This window comes from Camelus bactrianus, chromosome 17 (assembly GCF_048773025.1).
Source record: "Camelus bactrianus isolate YW-2024 breed Bactrian camel chromosome 17, ASM4877302v1, whole genome shotgun sequence".
NCBI lineage: Eukaryota > Metazoa > Chordata > Mammalia > Artiodactyla > Camelidae > Camelus > Camelus bactrianus.
Genome location: NC_133555.1, coordinates 3,093,126 through 3,118,459, shown reverse-complemented (window position 1 = coordinate 3,118,459; position 25,334 = coordinate 3,093,126). Strand labels below are relative to the sequence as shown.

Genomic DNA, 25,334 nt, shown 5'->3' with positions numbered 1-25,334 from the left:
GGGGCAGGGGGCTGTGCACAAATGCGGGGCGTGGACTTGGGCTGAGTCCTAGTCGGTGCTGAGCCCCATTGTGTGCAGGGTCCCTTTGGCTCCATCTCCAGGAGGGGGCGAGGCTGCAGTGGGAGTCGGGGTGGGGAATAGTGTCTAGAGCTGGGAGTCCAGCCCCCGAGGCCACATGTGACCCCAGGTTTCAGCGGTGGCCCCCCTAGGCTGCCACCACTCCGTCTGCAGCATGGGGTGAGGGGAGGTGGTGGATTCAGTCCTTATGCTTCGGGCCTCAAAACTAGGAATAATCACACTGATCATGAGAACAAGAGTAACTGATGTTAATTCAGTGCCACGGCGTCCCAGGGAAGGCATTACTCATTAATTCCTCATAGCAGCCCTGCAAGGTTGGCCCTATCTTTATCCCAAGTGTACACAGGGGGAAACTGAGGCACAGAGACGTTAAGTAACTTGCCCACGGCCACACAGCTGACATATGGAGGCTTTCTCAAGCCAGCTCTTATAACTGCTGTGAGCATTTTCCAGCCTCTGAGGGGCCCATGGGGGAGTCTGGGGGGCTGCCTTAGGGGCGGTCAAAGGATAGCAGGGTCTGTGGGCTAACAGGGCTCTCGGCCCTGCACTGGCCTGTGGGCAGCTGGTGGTGTGACATCCCAGAGGCCCCTGGAAGCCCCTTTCAGAGAGACAACAAGGTGGATGGATGCCTGGAGAGCATCAGGTTCAGGATTTCCTGGGAGGCTTCCCAGAGAACTGTGTGCTGGATGGTTTCCAAGGGAATAGCCACCTCCCCCATCAAGGCCATTGTCCTCTTCAGATCCACAGCCCTGAGAACCCGGTGGGACCCTCCCAGCCTGGAGGGATGGGCAGACACATCCTGGCTCCTTCTGATTTGAGCATCCCCAGGGTTTGGAGAATAGCCAACTGCATGTTGCGAATCAGGCTCTGTCTCTTGAAGATGTAGGAAGTGCTTGTATTGTCCCCAACAGACCCAGGTGCAAATCCTGCCCCTGGCTTTTACTTACTTCTTGTGTGGCTCACTCAGAACCTCAGTTTCCTCATCGGTAAAAAATACCCAAGAAAAGCCACCCTCCTGAGAGCGCAGTGATGATTAGGAGGGTCCTGGCAGGGCCTGGCACACAGTAGGCTCCTGGTAACCTTGAATTTCATCTTCCCATCAGCAGCCCAGCCTCTTGCTGCCTCTTCCCCCTCACCCCTCCGCCCCACCCCACATTCACACACGACGGGCCCCAGTGTGGTTGTGCCTGGGACCAGCCAGCCCCTAACAGGAAATAAACAGAGAGCAGAAGGGAGCACGGCCTGATTAACGAGGGCGCATTGCGCTGAGGTGTGCCTGGCTCTGTGGCTTCCCTCCCCTCCCCTAGCGGGGGTCGAGGGAGGCACGTGGACCTGTGCATCCACTGAGAATGGGGACGCTCCGGGGAGAGGGAGACAAGGGGCTGGAGGAAGGGAGGTGTTTCTTCTGCCTTCTTTTCCAAAATATTTTTTTAAATGTGTGAACACACCTCTCCCCACTTCCAGCCCATATACTTTTTAAAATTTTATTTAATTAAAAAAATTTTTTTCTTAATTTTTAATTGAAAAGAATTTTTTTTGATGGGGGAGGTAATTAACTGTATTTATTTTAATGGAGGTTCTGGGGATTGAACCCAGCACCTTGTGCATGCTAAGCATGAGCTCTACCACTGAGCTATGTCCTCCCCCAACTTTAAAAAATTTTTACATTTTATTTGTTTAATTTTTTGGATTATTCTGGCTCATTTTTTAATTAAAAATTACTTATTTTTAATTTTGTTGAGGGGAGGTAACTAGGTTTATTTTTATTTTTTTAATGGAGGTACTGGGGATTGAACCTAGGACCTCGTGCACACTAGGCATGCACTCTACCATTGAGCTATACCCTCTCCTTGGTCCAAATTCTTTAATAGAGCTTCCTGTTTCCCATCTTTTCTGTGTAACACCCCCAAGTTCCTCTACCTGGATTGCTTAAGTTGGGGGGTCCCTGGGCCACATAGCCATCTGCAGCCTCTCCCAGACTGGAATTTGAGGCTTTGCTTCAGTCGGGGAGCAGTGCTTCCTGCCTGGGGCTGGGACTGGGGAAAGTAGAGGTTCCGTCCTGGCTGGCCCCCCAATTTGAGCCATAGCCTGAGAGGCCGAGGCGATAGGAGCGCCCCTGGGGGCTGGACTCTCAGGGCCCCTTCCGCCTGCCTTTGTCCTGACAGTGGCCTTTGCTTCCACGTCTGGACACTGAGAAAGCAGAGGTTTGGGGAGCGGGGTGGGCCTGCGGAGCTGCTCCAACTCTGACACCTATGGGCTGGACCCTGCTCTGAGCTTTGGCCTCTGGAGGCATAGAACACTTACATTCAACTCAAAGAGTGAGTTAATTTGCTGTGTGCTGATGTGAGGGAGGCAGGATATGCAGGTCCTGGAGCCGCCTGCTGGGTGTGAGTCCCAGCTGTTTGACCAGGGCAAGTGCCTTTACCCCTCTGGACCTCTGTTTTCCCATCTGTGAAATGGGGTCGGCATTGGAACCCTCCTCACTGAGTGGCTACAAGGACAACTGAGGTGATAGTTTTAAAGTGCTAGGCTGTCAGGGCCCCAGAAGGGGATAGCTTACAGTTCCTGATCCAGAGAGTGAAGACCCAGAAAGAAATGATGTGCAGATGATGTCAGGGCTTCAGTGGGATGGGCGGACTGGGTCCAGGTGGTGCCTGGAGAAGGAGGCAGTGATTTTGCTTGTGAGAATTCAGGGAAAGCTCCCAGAGTAGGGTCTTTAAGGATGAGTAGGAGTTTTCCAGGTCGCTAAGGGAAGAAGAGAAGTTTCAGGTAAAGGGAATAGCTTGTGCAAATGCCTGGAGGCTTGGAAGATCGGCCTCAGAGAACTGGTCAGCTGACTTTGGTCAGCTTGAAGGGTTTGGGAGAGAAGGGAGCCAGGGCAGAGGAGGTGGGAGGCTGTGGAGCTTGGACTCTGTCCTAGGGGCAGTGGGAGCCATGGAAGGTCCTTGAGCAGCAGAGCGTGGAGGACAGCTGAGTGTTAGAATGGGCTCTGGCGACTGCAGAGCACAGGTGGGGATGCAGGGAGAGGCTGGGCTGGGGTCCAGTGAGAGGCAGGATCTAGGGCTGTCATGGGGGTGGGAGGATGCCCTGTGCCATCCACTCATTCAACAGATACCTACTGAGCACCAGTTACCACCTATTGTGTGCTGGGGACTGTCCTAGGCCCTGGGGGTACAACAGGGAACAAGACGGACCAAAATCCCTATCCCCATGGAGCTGACATTCTAGGAGGAGTGACAGCCAAGGAACAAGACAGATAAGGACAATATGTGGTGGTGACACATGCTGTGGAGTCAGATAAGGGGGAGAGGGCATGGGGTGCGTGGGAAGTGAGGGACAGTTTTAGATGGGGTGTTCAGGGAGGGCCACGCTGAGAAGGTGACAGTAGAGCAAAGCCCTGACAGAGGTGAGAGAGGGAGCCAGGCAGAAATCCAAGGGGAGAATGTGGCCAGCAGAGGCCACAGCCAGTGCAAAGTTCCTGGGGTGTGGACGTGTTGGGTGTCCCCAGGCCAGCAAGACTGGAGCAGAGGGTGAGGGGGTGAGGGGTGTCTGGTCTGGCCCCTGCGGCACTGGGGGAGCCATGGACAGTTGAGGGGTGATGAGGTTATTAAGGATGGTAATCCCTCCCGCCGGCTGAGAGGGCCTCCTGCACCGTGCCCTCCTGAGGTCTGCCCGCCTGCGCGCCCAACGTGGCGCACATCTGTGATGAATTATTCACTCCTTCCTTCCCCTCCGTAATGAGACTCTCCTCTGTCTGCCTCTCGCCTCCACATCCGGCTCCTGGCATTTCTTGCACTGCAGCAGCTGCACTGGGGTTTCAGATCTGACTCTCAACGTGGAAACGAGCCCCCCTCCAGTGCCCAGACAGCACCCCACTTCCCCGCCCCCACCCTCCTTGATGTCGGGGGCACCAGAAATTCAGATCAGCTGCTGTGTCTGGAGTCCCCGGGACTTCTCTCAAGGAGCTGGGGATAAACTCATCCCTGTAGGGGTTCCTGGAATCCCAGCAGCCTGGAGTGAACCTCTGGACCTGTTCTTTGTTCTCCGGGTGTTTACTGGGCACTTGTTTGCTGGTCACCCTGCTATGTGGTTCATGTATACTCCCTCATCCTCACAACAGTCCTGTGAGCTAAGAACTAAATTGCTCCATTTTGCAGGTGAGGAACCTGAGGCTCAAGGAGGAAGTGACTTTCTAAGGCTACACAGCCAGAGAGGATATGGTGGAGTCTGTGCACCACCAGAGCCCCCACCCCTCAGCCCTCCAGGTAGTCTGACCTCCAGCCTAAACATCTTACCACCAGGTCATTTCTCAGAGGTCAGGTATCTGGCCTCCACACCAGGAGCAGGGCCCCCTCTGTGGCATTCCCTGCCTGGGTCTACTGGTCTGTCTTCTCCAGGCTCCCCCAAGGTGCTCCACCCTCCCTCTGCTCCCCTGGCCCCAGGATAGCCCCCAGGGACAGTGGTTGGGTCCCCACAAGGTTGTCCCTCCAGGCTGAGCAGCCGCATTTCTCAGGGTCTCTCGCCTGTCCCCAGCAGGCACACCTCTGTCCATGCCCCAGCCTGCCTGTGTCCCTCCCGCAGGGCAGAGCCAGAGTTGGCTCAGGGTCTGTGGGGGTGGGTTGCGCAGGACCGAGCGGGCAGGATAAGTCGGCTCTGCCCCCAGTTCAGGGCTCGCACTTGGGATGAACTCACAGCACGTTTGCTGCCCGTGTCACCCATCAGGACCAGAGCTGATCTTGTCAGCTAACGTCCCAGCACTGTCTCCCTTTGTCACTTGAATGTTCCGTCCCGCCGGACCATCTGCCTGTCTTAATTGCCCAGATAATTATGAGGGCTGCCGGCCCTTCTCCCTCCCTGGGGAGACTGCCTGATGGGGCAGAGAGAACGTGCATCGGACAGGAGCCCGAGGCTGGCTGGCCGCACTCTCTGTGGGCCTGGAGCAGTTCCCTGCCCCTCCTGGCCTGTTTCCATCCTGGGCCCCCAGCTGCGCTCCCTGGGCTGAAGCCTCCTCACCTCCTCCCCCATCCGCCCACTCACTCTCCTTGGGCTGACCTTGTCTCTCCAGCCCCCACGTTTCGCTGTCTTGGCCGAGGAGATGGTGACTCATAAGCAGATGTGTGGGCAGGTGGGAGGGCAAGGAGGTGGCACCTACCCAGCAACCTCTTACAGCCACACAACTGGGGCAGCTGGGGTTCCCGCAGGTGACCTTGGGGATGGTCCCTGCCCCTCATTGTGTCTCAGTGCCCCATTTGCAGAATAGTCCATCGAGGAATGTTTGTTTGAAGTTTGGAAACAGCTGGGGTCATTTGGAACCCAAGCAAGGGATGGAAGAGGGGGCCCCAGGCTGGAGAGGTCAGAACTGAAACAGCCCCCAGACACCCAGGCCCCACTCCTGCCTCAGCCCACACAGGTCCCTCCTTTTGCACCTGGGAAGTTGAGGCCGGTTTTGCTCCAGGCCACCTAGCCAGTCAGAGGTGGAGAGACAGGACCCAAACCCAGGGCCCCTCCCAGGCTGCTGCTGGAGGAGGGGTGCTGGCCGGGTGGGAGGGGCAGACTGGAATGTCCATCACCACTCGGGTGGGTGTTGGGCCTACTTGGGGGTGGATGGGCAAGGAAGAGGAGGATGTGAGCTGACAATGGGACTGAGGGACGCCCAAGGGCTTGTGGACCCAGAGGGGGCACCCACCAGCCGGAGGGCCCCCCAGGATGTGACATGGGACAGCCCTGGGGGCTTGCAGGATTCGGTCAGGCCGAAGGAGGGATTGGCGCATTCCTGGGGGACTGAGAGTGCAGAGGCTCAGAGGGGAATCGGCTCAGGGTGCTGGGGACCGAGGGAGCGGGGGCGGCAGAGGAGGGTGGTCGATTTTGGACACCAGTTGGTGCCTCCCAAGGTTTCTTCCTAAATGCCGCTCAGGCGGCCGTGGAACTCAGGGTGCCTCAGCTGTCAGGTAGCAGGCGCTGGCCCTGAAATCTCGGGGTCAAGCCTTGTCCTCAAAGAAGTGGCCTCTGCCAGGGCCCACCCCAGCCCGGCAGCGCTGTCCCACGTGCCCGCCGGCGGGCCCTGCCGCAGGCCCTCACTGCTTGTTCTCTAAGGATGGAGGCGGGAGGGGGGGGGCCTCCAGGCAGAAGGAAGAGCCCGTGTAAAGGGCCCGTGGAGGGAGCGCCGGTTCTGGCGGCCCGGCCCTCGGCCCGTCCTAGCCGGGGCCTCGGCCGAGTCCCTTCCCCACTCGGGGCTCCGCTTTCTCCTCTGGAAATCAGGAGCAGCAGCGCCCACTTCCAAGGGCCCTTGAAAGGCTCCATGGGACACTGTGCGCAGTAGAGTGGGAGAACAGGGTAGTGCTTGACCTGGGGGCGGATGGTGGGGGTCCAGGGGCCGAGGCCGGTCTCCCGCTCCCCTCGGATGCTGAGGGGTATGCCCGCCCTTCCCAAGGCCTCAGCCCCCACCAGCCGCAAGGGGGCGTCGCTGTCCTCAGGGTCCAGCCCTGCTCCTGTCTGCTGGGTCGAGTGGCTGGCTGCCCAGACCTCCTGTGTGTCCCCGACCAGCATCTCACTGAGGGGGAGAGCTCGCCCTTCCTTAAATGCCAGCCATGTGGCGGCCACAGTCCTGGGCTGCCCCATTCAGTGATTCTCTCCCTGAAGCAGGGCTTCGTCAGGACCCACCCCCACTTGCCCGTCCAGCCCACTTGCTCTCTGGGGGGCCTGTGACCCTAGCCACGTGGGCTGGTGCCTCTCCCTACCATCCTGTGCACCTTCGGCCTCCCACCCTTTGCCCAGGCGGCCCCTCTGCCTGGAATGCCCTTCTGCACTCATCTTTGAGGGTTTGGTTCCTGTGTCCCTCAGACACCGCCTCCACCAGGCAGCCTTCCCTGACTCCTCCCGGAGGGGCCCTGACTCTTCGGCCCACTTTGTTATGCTTGGGCTCCTAGCACATCCTCTTTGAGTGCCGTCCCTTCCGCAAGAGGCCTTGATGGTCTTGGTCGCGTGTCGTGTTCTCGGCCCGGAGTCGGTCCTGTGAGCAGTAGCTGGACCTCCAGGCCAGGTCTCCCTGACTCCCAGCCCAGGGGGCTCTCCAGGGCTGGACGTGGGTGGGCGCCAGGGAGGGCACTGCCGTGGCGTCCTTGACTCCCTGAGATGAGGGCGCAGGGTGGCTCTGAGCCCTGACAGCCTGCTCGTTCATTTTCAGGTTTTGCTCAGGTAGCAAGAGGGTGGGTGGGCAGAGTCAGAGTGGCCCCCATGGGAGGGAGGGCGGCTGAGGCCCCCACCCCACCCAGGGGCGCACTCCACACCCAGGTCAGTTCGTTTTTTAAGGCACTTGACTGATCTCATCCCTCCCTCCCTCTAAACTCTTCCATGGCTCCCCGGTATCCTCAGGAGAGAGCTCTAGCTTCTTAACATGCCATTTGAGGCACCTGTTTATTTTTTATTTTTAATCCCAGGCTCCGGGGTCGAGCTAAACCCCTCAGTTCCCAGCACACGCTGCCGGGCTGGCCCGGCACCTGCTCTGGCGCTGTTTTCTCTTGCTTCTCCTTCATGCCTTGTCCCCACTCCCAGTTTCCTGCCTCGAACCCATCCCTCTGTGATCTAGGTCTTTACAGGTGTACGTGCCCTTGCAGCTCATTGAAGTGCTTCCTGTATGTTTTTTATTTGTATAAATGATGTTACAGGGAGGGCACATTCCCCTTCCCACCCTCTCTCCCTGCCTCCTTTCTTCCCCACTCTGTCCCCCCTCCCTCCCCCTTCCTCTTCCTCCCTCCCTTTTTCCCTTTAACTTGACACTATTTTCTAAACCATGTCATCCTCCACGGGTGCGGCCATTGTGTTCCCTGTCCCCTCCTCCGGGAGGGAGACCCAGGTCAACTTCACCAGCGACATTTCCATTCTCACCCCTTGGGGACCCGTGGGGGATCACCCTGGGGTAACTCCCACGAGGGAGGGTGCGGGGTCTCTCTGTGGCCTCAGTTTACCGCCCCCAGCAGTGTCCTGCCTCTCCACTCCCCCCCCCACGCACAGCACCTGGTCCCACCTGCATTTCTAACGTCCACCGTCCTCAAGGGTCAAGTGGGAGAGCGTCGCCTCCCCTTCACGCCTTTGCTTACGACTGAGCGGGGGAGGGGGGGGCTCTGCGTGAACTTGAGGCCGTCTCCTTTGCGCTTGGTGCACAGCCTGTTCACCGTCGTGTTCCTTTCCCTTTTTTTCCTGTTCTGTATCGAGCTGGGTCCTGACTCCATGCTTCTGACCTCTCCCCCGGTAGGTCCCCAAACTCGCACTGCTGGTGTGTTGTCATCCAAAGGGACACTGAGGCTCAGGCAGGAAGGGACTGGCCTGAGACACAGAGAAAATTGGCCTCTGGCTCTCCTGCCGCTTGGCCCTCCCTAGTCAGAGGATTTAGGGAGACGCCCCAGGAGCAGCAGCTCGGGGGACCCCCGCCACAGTCCCCCTTTCTTCCTGTACCTGTGTGAGTTGCATTTCTCGGGGGGCTGTGGGTGCGGTGTTTGTGTCGGTGGCATCAGCAGGGCCTGGGTTTAAATCCCGGCTCACCCCTCATGCTCTGTGTGACTAAGAGCCAGTAGCTTCCCCTCTCTGGGCCTCTGATTCCTCACCTGTGGAGTGGGGATGCAATGGGGAGGAAATGAGGAGACATGGGAGATGCTGAGAACGCAGCCTGGCACAGTTTCTGCGTGAAGCACCGTCAGCTGTGGTTCCTCTCCGCTCCCGAGCCTGCTCTTCCCTGGTCGCCGCACGCCACCTGCGGTGCTTTGCCCTCGCAGCCACGGGGACCTTGCGGCCTTGCCTGCCCCCTGCCCCCCAGGGCTGGAGGGGGGCTTCGGGGAAGGCGCTGTGAGCAGGTGTCTGCACCCACGTGCAGCCGTGGGGTGGCATTACCCCTGAAGCTCTGCCTGGCTTGTGCCACCGTCAGGTGACGGGCAGTAGGGCTGGGGGTGTGGGGCAACGTGGCAGAGTAGGGGCCACAGCCAGGTGGTATCCCCTGAGAGGGGGTCACCTTGCGGCCCTCACCTGTGGCAGGTGGCATCATGGCTGGGTCTGTGTCCCCGTCTGTAAAATGGGGACGATAAAGCCCACCTTATGGAAATGTCTGGAGACAGGAGAGGGGAGCGAGGAGAGGGGAGCGATTGTCCTGGCCTGGCCCCCGGGGTGGTGTGAGGAGGGAGGGAGAGAGGGAGGGAGACGCAGATGAACAGCAATAAAGGGTTTATCTCTCGTCCTCGAATCGCCATCTCTGCCTCCTTCCCACCCAGACTTCATTTCCGGCTGTCTCTCAGGCCCCGGCAGATCAGGACACGGCTCCCTCCGCTGTGGTTATGACGGACCAGCCCTGGGGCCTCAGAGGAAGGACAGAGGCCGGGGTCCAGGCCCCACTCCGCTCTGGGGGAGCCTCAGAGACCGCCCTCTCTGGGTCTCGGTTTTCCCATCTATGCAGCTTGGGGTCGGTTCCCAATTGTGGGGGTCACTTCGCCTGGGTGGGCTGGGGCCCGGGACGCTGGGGTCCTGCAGTGGGAGGACAGCTGCCCAGCAGAGCACGGCCCCACAGGGGTGCCAGTGGTTCCCCGTTAAGGGACTCTGAGAAGGGCCTGCAAACCTGGCCTTGGTAGGAAAGAGCATGTGCTGGGCAGACCTCCCAAGGCCTCTGCCCTCAAGCCTAGGTGGGGAAACAGAGGCTCTGACGGAAGTGACTTGCCTGGAATCACATGGCTTGTGGCTGACAGAGCTGGGGTTTGAACTGGGTGCATCTGATCTGTGTGCTCGGCCACCTTGAAGTCCCGCCTCTGTGGCCTGTGTCCATCCAAGGAGCTGGTGAGGGACTCTGGGCAGGAAAGTGGATGGATAAATGCTTCCTGATTCAGTATGCGGGCTCCTCAACCGTAGGACGGGGTTGGTGCTTTTTTTAGTCCCACTGTATGGCTGAGGAAGCTGAGGCCCAGAGAGGTTTGGACACATGCCCAGGTCACACAGCATCTTCCAATTGTCATACAAAACCTGAGGATATGGAGGTGTCACTGCCTCTCCTAGCCATGGAGAAGCTGCTGGCCAGCTCAGTGGCCCTGCCACCTGGCTCCCCAGGCCCCAGCACGGGTCATTTATAGTGTTGGAAATATGAAAGATTCAAACTCTGTGACCAAGAGCCGCTGGTGGCCCAGGCCCCTGGCAGGCCTGGCTTATAGCTACGGAGCGGGCCCAGCAGTCTGTCCCCCTTCTCTGACTCCCCAGAGTCTGGCCGCGTTGGACGAGTGGGGTCGTCTTGGGGCAGGGCCCAGCTGCAGCTTCACCTGCTTGCAGCTCCCAGGCCCTCCTCCCTTCTCCCTTGGAGCTGCTCCATGTCTGAGGTCCTTGCAGAGCCTCTCACACCCTTGCTCTACAACCATCTGTGGCTCCCGTTTCCTGTAGGATGAAAGGCAAACTTGTAACAGAGTGCTTTTTAAACTTCATATGCATCCCCTGGGGAGCTGGGCAATGCAGGTTCTGGCTCAGCAGGCCCAGGTCGGGCCAAGATTCTGCATTGCTGAGGTGCTCCAGGTGCCGCTGGCAGTGCTGGTCTGCTGGTCCTCAGGCCACACTTGGAGGAGTGAGACCTTAGGAGCACCCCTCACCGTGGCCTGGCTCCATCTGCATCTCCTGCCTGGTCTCTCCCTCACTTATCACAGGGGATTGTGTTCGTGGACAGTGAGTGGCTTTTCCCTTCCTGGCACCTTCCTTCCCATCCTTCGGTCAGGCTCAAAAACACCTCTCCAGTGGACCCCTGTCAGAGCTAATTGCCCCTCCTCTGCACGCCCAGACCCCTTTACAAGCCCCTGAAATCCTGAGAGGTGCATGGCAGTGCCTTTAAGAACAGACCCCTTGGGTGTGAACCTGGCTCCACTCTTACAGCTGAATGACCTTGGGCGACTTAGTTAACCTCTCTGTGCCAAACATTTACTTAAACCCTAGCTTGTTCCAAAACGGATCAACAGTTGCTTCCAAACCTACTCTTGGAAAAGATGAAATGAAGATGTGCTTGGTGGGCTGACAGGGACGGAGGGCGGGAAGATGCTGGCCGCCACCTGCCTCCTGGTGTCCCAGTCCCAGTGCCTGGCACAGTAGGCGCTCAGGGAAACGCCACATGGAAGCTCTCCCAGAACCCACGGCTTGACCTTTCCAGGAGCTTCTCGCCCCCAAAAGTAAATTCCAGAGGAGCAGCGGGAGAGACAGAAACACAGCAAGGTTTCCGACCATCAATCTTAATCTCTCATTTAAATGCGTCTGTACGGAGAGCAAATATTTTCTTACGAGAGGGGGTGGATGTAACTGCAAAGACCTGTGCGCTGCACAGCCCTCCTCCTCGAAGGGGCTGCAGATAGGGGGAAGAGGGGGAGGGTCTGTGCAGAGCAATTCGCAGGCTGAGAAGGGCCCTGTCCCTTCCTGCCTGGTGTGGAGCTGGGACTGCCCCGAGGTGGTCGGGGTCTTCAACAAGAATCTTATCGTGACCGTTGTGGGCACCGTTGTGGCCCACACAGAGAGCCTGCACCCCCTGTCCTGCCTCCCAGGAAACGCCTCCCAGTTCAGGTCCCCCCTCTCTGACCCAGTGCTCACCGTCCCTCCCATGGCTGAGACCTCGGCGTCTCTTTTTGACCTTTGGCCTCACTGCTGACCCGAGGGGCCCTACCCCCTGGGACATACCTGAAGTCACCCAAAGAAGAAGGCACCCTGGGAAGTGGGCAACAGGGGAGGAACATGACCTGTGGGTATAGGGGTACAAGGGGCCTCACCCCAGATTTAGAGCCTGGGTTGTTCTGCAAGTGCCAACAGTGTTAGGCTGGCAGGAGCTGGGATGGGCAGCCCGGGAATTGTGGGCTGGGTTCCATGATGTGCATCCCTGCTGGGAGGGAACCAGAAGCCCCGGTCCCTAACCGCGGAGCTGTACCCCTCCATTCGCTGCAGGGCACAGGTGAAGTGGAGCCCCGCTTGTCCCCACACATCTGAGAGTTCCATGGGGGCTGGGACTTTGTCTGTCTCTGCTGCATTCAGTAGGATGCAGCGTGTAGCTAGTGGTGCAGGCTTGACGCCCCGTGTCACTGTCGCCCACCCTTCTCCCCAGCACCTGTGCAGTGTCTGGCCCTCAGTCGGTGCCGAAACACGTTGGGGGGATGGAGAGCAGGAGCAGCGGAGGGCTGGAGGAGGGCCCTGACTGTCCACCAGCATCGCCCGGGTCATCCTGAACGGGCGTGGGGGGATCCAGGAGTGGGCCGGGCTGAGGCCCAGCTAGGGCTGGAGTTGTGACCAGCTGCCCCTGCCTGTCAAGCCAGGACATGCAGATCATCTGCCAGGCTTGCTCTGTCTTTCCCCAAAGCTGGGGGTGCTCCGTGCCACAGGCTGCTGGCTGACCTTCCCCCAGCCCCGCCTGACAGACCAGGAAACTGAGGCCTGGGAGAGGTCGCTGGAACGTCAGTGGAAGGGCCCCTGGGGGCTCCGAGTGCAAGGGTTTCTAAACTGAGACCAGCAGGCATGCCTTGGCATGGTCCATCGGGTGAACTTTGTCTGGCTTATGTCCTGGGATTCTGGGCAAGATTCTGTTGAATTACGCTACTTGAAAAAAAAAAGAGTATGGAAGGCACTGCTCCCCTTTTCCAGATGGAAAAACTGAGGCCTGGCAGGGCACAATCACTTACCAAAGTCTCAGGGCAAGTTAGGGGCAGAACTGGCGCCAGGGGTCTGCCTGCCCCTGGGGGCGCCGGGGGAGGCCTCAGGCACGCCATCTTCAAAGACCCCCAACCCAGACTCAGGCTTGGGGAGGGGGCATTGTACCCCATCCAGGAGTCGGCCATGACAACGGCCGTGTCCCCTTTAAGCAGAGAGCCGCCCGCTGCAGTGGGTGGACTCGTGCCCAGCCAGTGGGAGCTGTGAGCTCCCCTCCCACAGCCCCTCCCTGGGGAGGGCGAGGGAGGCGCCGAGCAGCGTGGCTCCCTAGGAGTCGGTGGCACCCGGGAGACAATAGCAGACATGCTGTGTGGGCTCAGCCGGGAGACCCCTGGAGAGGCAGGTGAGTGATGGGGACCAGTAGGCAGAGTGATGGGGCTGAACCCCCAGATCCCTCTGGAACTGCCGCCTAGAGAGGGGACTGGGATGGTGATGGCTGGGACTGCCACTCCCCAGACACCCAGAGCCCGGAGGGAGAGCAAGGGTGGGACCCCTGGCTGGTGGGCAGGTGAGAGGGCTGTCTGTCTGACCCTGGCTGCTGTCCTGCTGTCCTGTTGTCCTGTGCTGGAGATGGGCCCGCTGGGCCGTCCCGCAGGGCTTGGCCCCGGGCAGCAGGCAGGCGGAGTTGCAGAGGGCAGCGCTCACGTCTCAGGTGTGCCTCCGGGAGGCGCGTCCTGCCCTGCGTGAGCTGTGGGAGCCAGCCCCGAGCCAGGGTGCTGTGGGGGGAGCTCCTGCTTGGGGCTCATGGCAGGAGGCAGAAGCCCTGGCCTGGCGGGTGGTGTCTGTTCCATGAGCCCCAGGCTCTGGGAACGTGGTGGGGAACAGGTGTCACTCAGCTGCCACATTCCTGCATGGGCCTGGGCCTGGGACCCTGGGAGGGGCTCTGCCGAGACCAGGTCATCCTTCCCATGTTCAACACACATCTGATGTTATCTTCTCACAACAGCTCCAAGGGTAGGGACCATGGTCCCAGTGGACAGATGGGGAAACTGAGGCTCAGAGGGGACGGTGGCTGCCCAAGACCCACAGTGGCAGAGCTGGGATTAGCACCCTGCTTCCGAGGGCCCGTGAGGTTAGGCTCCCACCTCCCTGCCCGTGACAGGGGACAGAGGCAGGGTCATTCACTCCCGGGCCCCCAGATAATATTAGTAACTGGAGGCTGTTGAGATCTTACTCTGTGCCAGGCCCTGCTCTGAATTCTGCATTTTCTTATTCAATCCTCACAACACCGTGTGCTCATTACTATTATTCTCCCCATTTTACAGTTAGGAAAACTGAGTCACAGAGGTGTAGGCCAGAAGTAGCAAAGCTGGGATTTGACCCCATGGGTCCGCCTCTGCCCTCTCCTGGCCTGGGTGCATCTGTCCTCTTGACATCAGGCCCCGGGAGTGGGGTCCCCTCGCCCTGCAGTGGTCAGAGCCACAAGGGCAGCTGTGCCCTGGAGACCTCACAGGGGCACCGCCAGGTTGCTGTTTCCCCATTCTGGGTCTGTGGCCTCCCCTCAGGGTCGGGCCTCAGCATCGCCTGTCTGGACCTTTGGCCCAGTCTCCTCTCTGGCCTCCCAGCCTTCACGCTCGCTCCCTGTGTTGTCACAGGAGGGAGTTTGCTAAAACTCAGACTTGATCACAGCTTCTTATCCTGGCATTCAGGGCCCTTCATAATCTCCCCGGCTTTTTCTCTGTCTGATGACTTCCTTGACCATCGCCCTCACCATTGTAGCCCCCACCCTAGTCTGCTCCCCAGGTCACAGAGCCTCATGATCACACCTGCCTCAGTTGGCATCAGTGCTGAGGCTTTTTTTTTTTTAAGTCCAAAGATGGAGCTTCAGGCACAGTGGGATCCAGGTGCTCAGTTAACACGGTTAGGACTCCAGGTCTCTGCTCCTCTTTCAGCAAGCTTTATTTCCAGTCACACTCCTCTCCTTGAGGTGCCCAGGGGGGCCCTAATACTTTTGACCTTCAGGCCAGCCAGATCAATCCTCCCTAAGGAAATAGAGAACCTGTTTCCAGTAGTTCCAGCAAACATCCCAGGGCCAGTGCTCATTGGCCCAGCTTGGATCACATGTCCACACATGACCACCCACTGGGCTTCTGGGCATGTGGCCTCCCCCAGAGCACGGGGACAAGGATGGCCACTCCATGCACCCTCCACATTTTGCAGAGCAGGCTGAGGTCCTGAGAACCCGGCCATGCGCGGTGCTCCCCAGGGGGAGCCGGGCTTGGGCTTGAGGACTGTGGGACTGCCCTTCCTCCTCCCCATGGACTCTGCCTGCCTGAGTCCTTTCTCAGACCCATCCCCTGGCCCTGCTGTGTTGTTCACGCCCCTAACCCTGAGCCCCTACAGGAAGGGGTGTGGCCCGGTCTGGGGCGCCCAGTAGGCTTGAATGCAGATTTGGGCAGGAAACTCCCCAACTCCCACACCCCTACAATGTCCACTCTCCTTTGACTCCCGGCCACAAAGTGATCTTTGTTCCCAGGGCCTGGGAAGGCTCAGGCAGGGTGCGTGCGTGTTGGGGTGGATGGGAGGGTCCCTCTGCCATGGCCTGGGCCGCCCACTCCTCTGAGGGGCCCTCACTCCAGCCACCTACACCTTTGGGCAGGCCTGACCTCCTGTTCCTCAGTAGGGGTGGTGGCCGTGGGAGGAACCCCAGGCTCCAGACCGTAGAGGCCATGGCCTCCAGACCCAGGGAGGCCTGGGTTTGTACCCGGCTCTGCCTCTTCCTGATTGTACGACCTTGAACAACTCATTTCACCTCTTTGATCCCCAGTCTCCTAATCTGTAAATGGGGATTGAATTTCAAATGATTTACCAAGTGTTTACTATGTGCCAGACTCTCCGTGCTGGACACAGCAGTGAACCAACAGACAAAAACCCAGCCCTCCAGGGCCGACATCATAGCGGGCAGGGGCAGGCAGTAAGTAAGATCACTAAGTTAAAAAAAAGAAAGTTAAGTCTGTCAGGGAAGGAAGTGTTGGGGGCGCGGGTGCAAGTTCAAACAGGCCGACTGGAGAAGGCGTCCCCGAGAAGGTGACGTTTCCATGAGTTCCTGGAGGAGGTGAGGAAGGGGGTTTTGTAGATGCCTGGGGAGGAGGATTCTGTGCAGAGGGAACTGCCAGTGCAAAGCCCTGGGGTGAGCTTGAGTCTGGTGTGTGGGACGGCGAGGGGACCAGTGCACTGGAGAGGACCGGGCCCAGGGGACAGTATTAGGAGATGAGGTCCGGGAGGCCGAGGGACTGTCAGTTGTGGGGACAACTTCTACTTTTATTCTCATGGGGCGAATTGAGTCTTCGCTGCTCCAGCAAAGACCAGTTTAGGGCACATGCTCCTCTGCATTGCGGATTTCAGAATGAGGTGGGAGAGCGCAGACCCAGAAGGCGGAAGGCCACGGCCCGGCTGGAGCCTGCACCCCATCCCACGTGACTGGAGCCATCGTGGCCCCCCAGAGGAGGGTGTCAGCCTGATCGTGGCCTCAGGGCCCAGTGCCAGGGGCTCCACACACCTCGTGGAGGTGGGATTGCAGGGCTGGCAAACTCTGGGTGGTGCCCAGCCTGTGGGTGCCTGAACCCTAACACGGGCCTCCTCGGGCCCCACACTGTCTTCCCGGTCGCCCCTGGCTTGGGGTCTGCTGCCCTCGTGTTTGGAGGGACAAAGCAGAGTTGAGGGTTAAAGATGTGGTCTGCTGGGTACTAGGAAGACCGATTCCAGTCCGTCCTCCGCAGCTCCCCCATTGAATGGCCTCTCTGGGCTCTAGTCTCCTCATCTATAGAATGGGTTAGTCAGGGAGCCCCCCTCCTGTTGCCCCCTGAAGTTCAGTGTGTCAGTGTCTGTCCAGTGCTTGGAGCAGGACTGGCACAGGGTGGGCCCAACACCTGGGCTCCTTTCTCAGATCCTTTTTTAAAATCCCATGGCAGCAAGTGAAGCAGGCATCTGCTCTTTAAATCTATTGATATGTTTCTTCTTGTTTTCCTTAAAAACATGCATTGAACCGAGCATGAGTCGCCCACGGCCGAACCCACCGCTGCACGCCTCTCTCGGTAGCCGAGGCTGGCTCCTGGGGGGGCCTGTCAGCTGCGGAGCTGGGACTGTTACTCCAAGGTCAGCCTCCGTGCAGCTCCATCCAGCCCTCTGCCCCGTCCAGCCCGTGATGGCCAGAGGGGAATTCGTTCAGTCCGTCAGGAGTGCCCGAAGGAGCCGGGGCTGCTGCCAGGAGGGCCACGGGCATTACCCCTGAGATCCCCGAGGACTGTCATGAGGCGGGAGGAGGATGCAGGCGGGGTCCACAGCTCTGCCACTTGGGCGCTCTGTGACCCTAGGCAGTTGCCTTAACCTCTCTGTGCCTCAGTTTCCTCGTCTGTAACGTGGAGATGATGATGGAACCCACCACATAAACGTATCATGAGGAGAAAGTGGTGATAATTTTAAAGTTTTCAGAATACAGCCTGGGTCAAATCCTTGCCCTGCTCCTCATGGTGAGCAGTCACGTCACCCCTCTGTGCCTCAGCTTCCCCGTCTGTAAAGTGGAAATAATCATCATCCCACTTCAGCAAAGGCTGAGGATTAAATGAGACACAGCTTGTGAAGCACGTAGCACAAGACCCGGCACTCGCTCAACCGGAGTCATCACCATCATTAATTAGGACAAAACTTAGGGCCAGCGAGAGAACTTCGTGTGCCGTGGTTTCTGGGCACTGCCTAACCTCACTGATTGCTCCCCACAACCCTCGAAGAGGGGCACTAGACTTGGAGGGGAGGGCTGGCTTGTCCCAGATCCCTTAGCTGGTCAGCAGCAGATGTGGAATCGGAATCTTGAGTGGGCCTAACTCCAGAGTCCACCCTTCCCCTCCCATCGGGCCAGCAGTACCTGCGGAGGTGAGGCGGGCCCGGCGGGACGGCCCGATGGCCTGGTGGAGAGCTGCAGCAGCCAGCAGCAGTGGGCCACGATGTGCGGCCGGAGGAGGGTTCTACCCGGGATGATGGGGCCCCTTCTCCCCCTCGACACCTGGGCTGGGCTGGCCCTGCTGGTGGCTCACTGTCACTTGGTCATTTCCTGTTCAGCCCAAGTTGCGCTTCTGGGCTTTGATTTTGTCGGTGGCTCCATCTCAGAAGCTGAACGGAGGCCCAGAGAGCCAGGCGGCCGTCACGCCCGCCTGCCTGCCGAGTCTACAGCCCTGCCCTGCCCTTCCCCTCTCCAGCTCAGGCGGGACCCTGGCAGAGGCGGCCTGGCCAGGGGCTGACTCCCTTTTCCCTTTGTCAAAGCTCAATAGCTTCCCGGGGCCCCAGAGAAACAGAGATAATGAAGGCAAGTTAGCAACGCTTTCAAGAGAAATAAAATAAAAAAGAAACCCACCCACCCACCCAGGCTGCAGCGGAGCCGGGCCGGGGACCAGGTGTGCACTTCTGTGCCCCGCAAGGCCTTTCCCTCTGGCTCCCCAGCCTTGCCCAGCCCGCATTTGCCCGATGGGCTGGCATCTCTGCGGAAATGAATCTCCCCCTGAAGCAAGTCCTTACAGGACAGATTGACTGAAGGCAAGAGCTCATAATTGCCCATTGCTGGAAGGAGGAGACAGGAAAAAAAACACTCGGATAAAAATATCTCTGTTTTTTATGCACGTTTCCAGCTGAAAATTGGTGGGAAAGATGTTTTTGAAAAGCCTTCATCTCTAAGCATGTAATTACCAGGTCCCAGAACAAAAAAGAGAGAGAGTGGGCATGTTCTCTGAGGGAGGCGGACTGGGGTCTGAACCCTTAGAGGGTTTGCTATAAATAAAATAATTTCCTCAAACTCTCAAGCTTGATCTGACTAGAGCCAGTGATGGGGGGAGACACCCCCATTTTATAGATGGAGAAATAGACCCCTTCCCTAGGGAGGGGTCTCTCAAGTCCTCACTCATTGCCCACTGACTCTTTGTTGGCACACAGTTGTATGAGCCTTGGTTTGCCTCACAGTGTCAGGACTGCCGGACAGCTGAGCTCCAAGCCAGCAAAAAATTGTAGGAGGAAGGGAGTTGGGGCCACTCAGCACTGAGACGAGCAGACCGACACACCTTGCTGTCCCAGGCGTGCCGTCACAGCCCAGTGACGGCATTGTGCTGTCCACTGGAGCAGAGTCTGAATACTGAGATGAGGGAAGGGCAGAGACACCCCAGGAAATGCATCCTGCACCCCCTGCTTCAGGAGCCAGCTTTAACCCACTGCTGGTCCACTCCATGCTTTGGGATCCTATGGCTCCAAATTTGGCAACCTTGATCCATCCCGACCCCTAACCTGGAGCCAGCAAGCTCATCTCTGGTCTCCCCGGACAGCCCAGGAGAGGAGTTTCCGGGGGTAGAATCTCACGTGCAGGGGATGAAGACAGACTTTAATTCCCGAATTGCCCACATGAAATACCAGAGATGTTTGCTGTCACACAGTGGATAGAAGAACCCGGTCTTAGCTTTGTTAGCTCAGGACCGTTTTGTTGAATCTAAATGAAGTGGGAATCAGGGAACCGTAATAGGACTCATTATACTTAATGGGGTGTTGCCTGAATCCGCCATGGCGGGTGTGAACGCAGGGCCTGGGGGGTGGGGGGTGAGCACAGCTGCTGGGGGCCAGCTCCAGGGGCCCCGGAAATGACTCCAGGCTTACACGCTGTTCGATTTGCTGTTTGCCACCTCCTGACAAGCACAGGGAGCCTAGCCCTGGCCTGGAGGAGCAGCCTCTCCATGGCTTTATCCCACGAACGTGAGGTTCTGCCCCTGGAAACTCCTTCTCGACGAAGGTTCTCAGGCTTCCTCAGACCTGGGCTGAGCTACAGCCCTGACCCCAGGCCGAACCGACCGGACCCAGCCTGAGCCCGCCCCTGTCCCCAGAGCAGTGATTTCGCTGGGGGTAGAGGGGGACAGTACTGCTCCCCTGGGGAGCTCGCGGCAGTTTCTAGAGTCATTTTGGGGTGTCATGATGGGGCAGGGTGCTCTTGGCATCTAGTGGTTGGAGGCAGGGAGGCTACTAAGCCTCGCACAATGCGGAAGAGAGTCCCCCACTCGTGGGATTATCCAGAAAAAATGTCCTTAGTGCCGAGGTGGAGAAACCATCCATAGACTGAACCCCGTTCCTGGTTCTGGCTGAGCCCTGAGCTTGGTCCAGTTGACCCCACCCCTGGCTGAGCCCTAACCTGATCCCCTCCCTAACCCTTTTGTGAAGAGGAGGTGGCTGGGATGAGATAAGAGGTTGCTTCCTGCTGCCGGGGCTGCATCCCCTCCAGCCCTGCTCTCTGACCCTCCTCTGAGGAGCAAGGAGGGGACGGTCCTGTGAGTTAGGCCTTGGAGTGACCAGGGGCCTCAGGAAGGGAGTGGCCTTCCCACAGCTGGTGAACGGCTGAGCCAGGGTCAGCGCTCAGGCCTGACCACGCTCTGAGCCCTGGGCTGGGCCGAGCTGAAGCGGGGTAGGAGGGCGGGCAGAGGAGGGCTGTTCTTCAGGGGCTGGTGGGGCATGTGCAGACTTAGGGGGCCTGGGGGAGCAACAGAAGCCTGTGGGGTGTACAGGTGCCAGGGGGTGGCCCCTGGAGGCTGCATGGAAGAGCCGGCCAGCTGGAGTGTTTGCTGGTTGAACTTACCCATCTCAGTCCAGTGCTGAGAAAGGGCTTGGAGAAGGAATGTGGGAAAAAGAACGTGGTCAAGGGAGCCTGGGGCCTGGGGTGGCCTGAGCCGAGGGTCCTGGGGTCCGGTCCTGGCTCCTTGCAGAGGCTGCTGTGTGACCGTGGGCACGAGTTGTCCCTCTCTGAGCCTCATCTTCCTTCTCTGTAAGTGGCTGACAGCTGTAGAGATGGTTAACCACAGAATGGCCGCGAAGCGGCTCCACGGGGTAGCATTCACCCTCAAGAGCAGAGCTGCCCTTGGGAGGGGAAGCCAGCGAACCCCGCAGCAGAGACCCAGGTGGAGGCGGTGGCAGGCAGGAAGCCCTCGCGCCACATCCACAAAGCGGAAGATCCCTGAGGCAGAAGGGGTTCGCCCGACGGAAGTGACAGTGAGACGCAGGGCCTTTCCTCTCTTTCTCGCCTGCAGACGATGGGCCTTACTCCAAAGCAGGCAAGGACGTGGGAGGGGCCGACGTGGCCCTGGCTTGCCGCCGGCAGAGCATTCCAGGTGAGACGCTCCTTCCTCTTGCTGTGTCCTGGAGCTCTGGGTCGGGGGCAGATGCCGTCGGCCCTGCCGCTAACTCACTCTGTGACCTTAGACTAGTCGCTTACCCTCTCTGATCTGCCTCTGAAAAAAGGAGAGGATCTCACCCCACCTAATGCAGCCAAGTGTGCTGCTTACCAAGTACTGACCTCACTTGCCCTGGAGCTAGGGGCCCAGAGTTGCCCCACGCTGCCCGCTCACCCCCAATCTATTGGCAGAGGAGTTCCGAGGGGTCACCACGGTGGAGCTGACCAAGAAGGAAGGCAGCACGCTGGGCCTGACCATCTCGGGTGGCACGGACAAGGACGGGAAGCCCCGGGTCTCCAACCTGAGACCCGGGGGGCTCGCAGCCAGGTGAGAAGTGGGCTTGCTGGGGGCAGTGGGCGGGGGCCGGGGGCCAGTGGAAAATGTACCAGGGGCTTCGGCAAAGCAATCAGGCAGCTGTTGCCAGGAGCACCTAAGGGCTGGGTGTCTGTGGAGGGAAGGCCTCGGTGGAGGCTGATTCCAGGCCGTGGCTGTTTCTTCCCTAGTACACAGTGCCCCACACTCCCCCAGCCCTCCAGGCCTTTGCATATGCAGTTCCCTCTGCCCAGAAGGCCCGTTCCCTACAGCATCCTCCTGGCAGACTCCTATTCATGCCTCCACACTGCCTCCGGGAAGCCCTCAGGACCCAGGCCAGTCAGCCGCTCTTCTCTGCCAGCACAGCCCTCGTGCCACTTCTGCCCCCAGGGCCTGGCCCTTTCCCATTATTTTACCCCTGCGGCTCCTCTGGACCGTGAGTTCTGTGAAACCTAGGGGTTAGCCTCTCCACCGCTGCCTCTCTGGACTCAGAAAGAATATTAAGGAACAGCAAAGGGATGATGATCTGTCCACTCTGCGGGCTGTCTGGGGCTGGTCAGAGCTATGACTGTGAGGGTGACAGCCCCACCAGAGGGAAAGTGGACAGACCATCGTCCAGGGGGAAAGGCCAGGCCTGGGTTAGAATCCGCACTCTCCTAGTCACTCGCTATGCGACCTTGGACGATGTGACTCCTTTGAGCCTCAGCTTTCCCATCTGTAAAATGGGGTCCAGATCTTGAGGATTCAGTGGGAGGGGGGATGTGAATGCCGGCTCCTGTTACCATCTGCGTGCTTCGGCCTCCTTGTTCCAGGAGTGACCTGCTGAATGTGGGCGACTACATTCGGTCTGTGAACGGAATCCACTTGACCAGGCTCCGCCACGATGAGATCATCACTCTGCTCAAGAATGTGGGCGAGCGCGTGGTGCTGGAGGTGGAGTATGAGCTGCCCCCGCCCGGTGGGTGCCCTTGGACAGGGAACTTTCTCCGCTGCCTCGGTCGTGGGTGGACACAGCTGCCTCCTCGCCGGCACCTGGGTGGTGGGGATCGTGCCAGCTGGGGTGGGTGGGACCTGGAGACCTGCCACAGACACCCAGGCCACACCTGGGGCTTTGTCTACAACTGCAGTACGCTGTCACCAGGAGGTGGCAGGGCCCTGTTTATAACCCATCGTTCTCTCGCGTATTTAGTTTCCAGATGCTTTCCCTTTAGTGGGGAAGGTTTATGTGGCTGAAGAATTGTTCCCTGCCCTACCATGCTGCACTGAGTACAGAGACGCAGGGTTTAGGCCAGCTCTGAATTTTCAAAATTGGTCTAAAGTCCTGAAATTGGAGTAACTATCTGGAATTCAGGTCTGGCCTGAACCTGCGAGCCACGGACTCAAGCCTGAGTTCTGCGGTGTCTCTGTGGGAGCATGGGCAGGCCCTCCCCCTCTCTAAGTGGTGGGCTAAGTGGGTTTGAGGGAGAAAATGCCTCTAAGCCTCACTTGTCCCACCTGTAAAATGGGGGTGGGGTTACCCTTCCTGTCACTCAGCTCTCCTGGAACGAGCTCTGGGGACACCTGTCGGCTTGGCGGTGTGACTGAGGGACTCAAGAAGTCCTGTATTTCTCCCCAGCCCCTGAGAACAACCCAGGGATCGTTTCAAAGACAGTGGATGTCTCCCTGTACAAGGAGGGCAACAGCTTTGGCTTTGTCCTCAGAGGTCAGTGTGAGAGTCCCCTTTGGGGTCAACGGATGGGAAGGCTATGCCATTTCTAGGTGTGAAGATGGATATATCTTACATGTCTTCCTTCTGACTTTAACAAACCCAGGATCATTAAATCAAGTACTAGACGGCAAAATCTGCCAAGCAGCAAAATGTGTGTGATTAAGGGGAATGAGAGGAAAAAGTTGTACTGGAAAATGATGCTTGGGGCTGCCTATCAGGCAGAGCAAAAGGGAAACAGGATGAGATCCCAGGAAGAGAAGCAAGGGGGTTAACGGAGGACTTGGTCCTGTTCCCTGCGTTTTGTCCCAGCTCTGGGTGGGATTCACAGCTGGGGTCTCATGGCGGGGACTGTGCAAAGCAAGGACTGGGTTAATTAAGGGAGCCTGCTTAGGGTCTGGGTCAGGGCCTCTGGGCACCGGGGTGGAGTGGGTAGATGGTTACTGCCTCTTGTCGAATCCTGTCCAGGAGGTGCCCACGAAGACGGGCACAAGTCCCGCCCGCTCGTCCTGACCTACGTGCGGCCCGGCGGCCCTGCCGACAGGTGAGCCTGAGCCGGAGGGACCCACCAGCCTCTTCCTGCACTGCCCTCCCCCAGCTCCCCGGTGCAGAAGGCTGGGTGGACGTCATACGCAGTCTCCAGATGAGCAAATTGAGGGCCAGAGAGGGGACACCCCTACCCAGAGTCGCTCAGGGAATTATTGGTGGAGCCAGCACTGAATCCCAGATGACAGAGATCCCAAGCTCTATCTTCTGCAAGATTCTGCTGTCTCAGGGGACAAGGTGGGGGGTGGGGAGCGAGCTTTGGTGTCATATTGCCCCTTCCCTGGCATCAATTTTCCTGCCTGTGGAATGGGTCCAATAGTGCAGCCCCTAAGAGCTGCTGTGAGAGATTTAGGGACCTGGTGACCGGCATCACCACGGCCCTCTGTGATGTGGCCTGCCCAGTCCTGGCTGTGCTGCCAGCCTGGCCCTGCCTGGGCCCTGCTCAGAAGCACCAGGAGGAGAGAATGTATGGGAGGAACACGCCCAGTTCCCAACTCCTGACCCCTGGCCTCCCCAGCGGGAGATTCCTGGCCATTTTAAGAGAAGCCTGGAACGGCCTTGTCGGGAATCTAAACCCGTCCCTGGGCCAGGCCTGCAACGAGCTATTCATAGAACCTCCCAGAATAGCTTTGGCCACCTGTTGGGGCAGGCATTCCAGAACCGGGATGTGACCCAAACCGAGGTGAGCCCCACTCAGGCCCCTCCCCCAGGGCCCAGCGGAATTCCTTCCCAGGCGCCTTTGTCACCAGGCCAGAACCGCTGCTGAGAACCAGGGTGGGGCCCTGGGATGGGACCTCTGTGCCAGCTGCATGAAGCCTCCAGACTGCCCGCCCTGGCCAGCAGGGCTAGCCCAGAGCTTGCGCTGGGCTGGGCAGGCTGACCGGGCCCTTCCCTGCAGGGAGGGCTCTTTGAAGGTGGGTGACAGGCTGCTCAGCGTTGATGGGACCTCGCTGCGTGGGGCCAGCCACGCCGCTGCCCTGGCCACCCTGCGGCAGTGCAGCCACGAGGCACTCTTCCAGGTGGAGTACGACGTGGCCATCCCAGGTGAGCTGGGGGCACGAGAGGCCCAGGGATGGAGGGAGGGGGTAGTGCGGGTACAGATCCTCATCACTGCAAAGGCTGTGTGACTTGGGCCCGTCACAGCCTCTCTGAGCCTCTCTGGGTAATAAATACTCTGCCAGGCATTGTTTGAGGCGCTGGGGTCCACCCAAGAACAGCACAGAGGAGGTCTCCACTCTCGTGGACCTGACACCCTGGTGGGGAAAGGTGGGCAATGAAGAAAATAAGTCAAAGAGAGTCTCAGGTGATGATCAGTGTGTGAAAAAAATCAGGGAGCGAGACGGGGAAGGCTGGGGTGCCCTCCCACCTGCCGCCGTCCGGGCGACAGAAAGGTGATGGCGGCTGGGGAGGGCGTAGAAGGAGTCAGGAAACGTGATGGGGGTCCAGTGGGCCTGATTTGCTGATGTTTGGGCTTGGGGGCGGGGGTGCGGGCTGGCGAGAGCAGACGGAGCCAGGTTTTGTTTTCCAGCCACTGGGTGGGTGAATGGGGTGTCATTTGGAGACGGGGAGGCTCGTAGTGGAAGCTACGGCTCAGCGCCAGCACACACTCAGCAAACGTGAGCAAGTCAGCGTCGTCCCGCCAGCCGGGGCCCACGGCCCCTCAGGCCTGAAATCCCGCCGCCCGGCCCCTTGCTGCCGAGGGGCTGTGTGAACTTGGACGAGGCCTTTACCCCCACACACCTCCGTTTTCTTGTCTGCAAAGTGTGTGCAGTGATCCCTCCCTGCAGAGAGCGTTGAATTGAAATGGAGGAAGGTGC

General features: G+C 59.0%; 1 protein-coding gene across 7 annotated transcripts in view; it reads left to right on the top strand.

Moving 5' to 3' along the window:
* Positions 1-25,334, top strand: part of GRIP2 (glutamate receptor interacting protein 2) — an 84,578-nt gene that overhangs the window by 35,913 nt on the left and 23,331 nt on the right. For 6 of the 7 annotated variants that reach the window (XR_012499813.1, XM_074344263.1, XM_074344262.1 and 3 more), the window contains exons 2-7: positions 20,811-20,891; positions 21,146-21,281; positions 22,079-22,224; positions 22,882-22,968; positions 23,440-23,515; positions 24,416-24,561. Coding sequence is in view for 6 of the 7 variants with exons in the window: in XM_074344263.1 (XP_074200364.1) it covers positions 20,811-20,891; positions 21,146-21,281; positions 22,079-22,224; positions 22,882-22,968; positions 23,440-23,515; positions 24,416-24,561 (672 nt within the window). In the remaining variant the exon portion in view is untranslated. Of the gene's footprint in view, positions 1-12,975; positions 13,112-20,810; positions 20,892-21,145; positions 21,282-22,078; positions 22,225-22,881; positions 22,969-23,439; positions 23,516-24,415; positions 24,562-25,334 lie in introns of those variants that run through there. The other variant, XM_074344261.1, reaches the window with a different exon arrangement.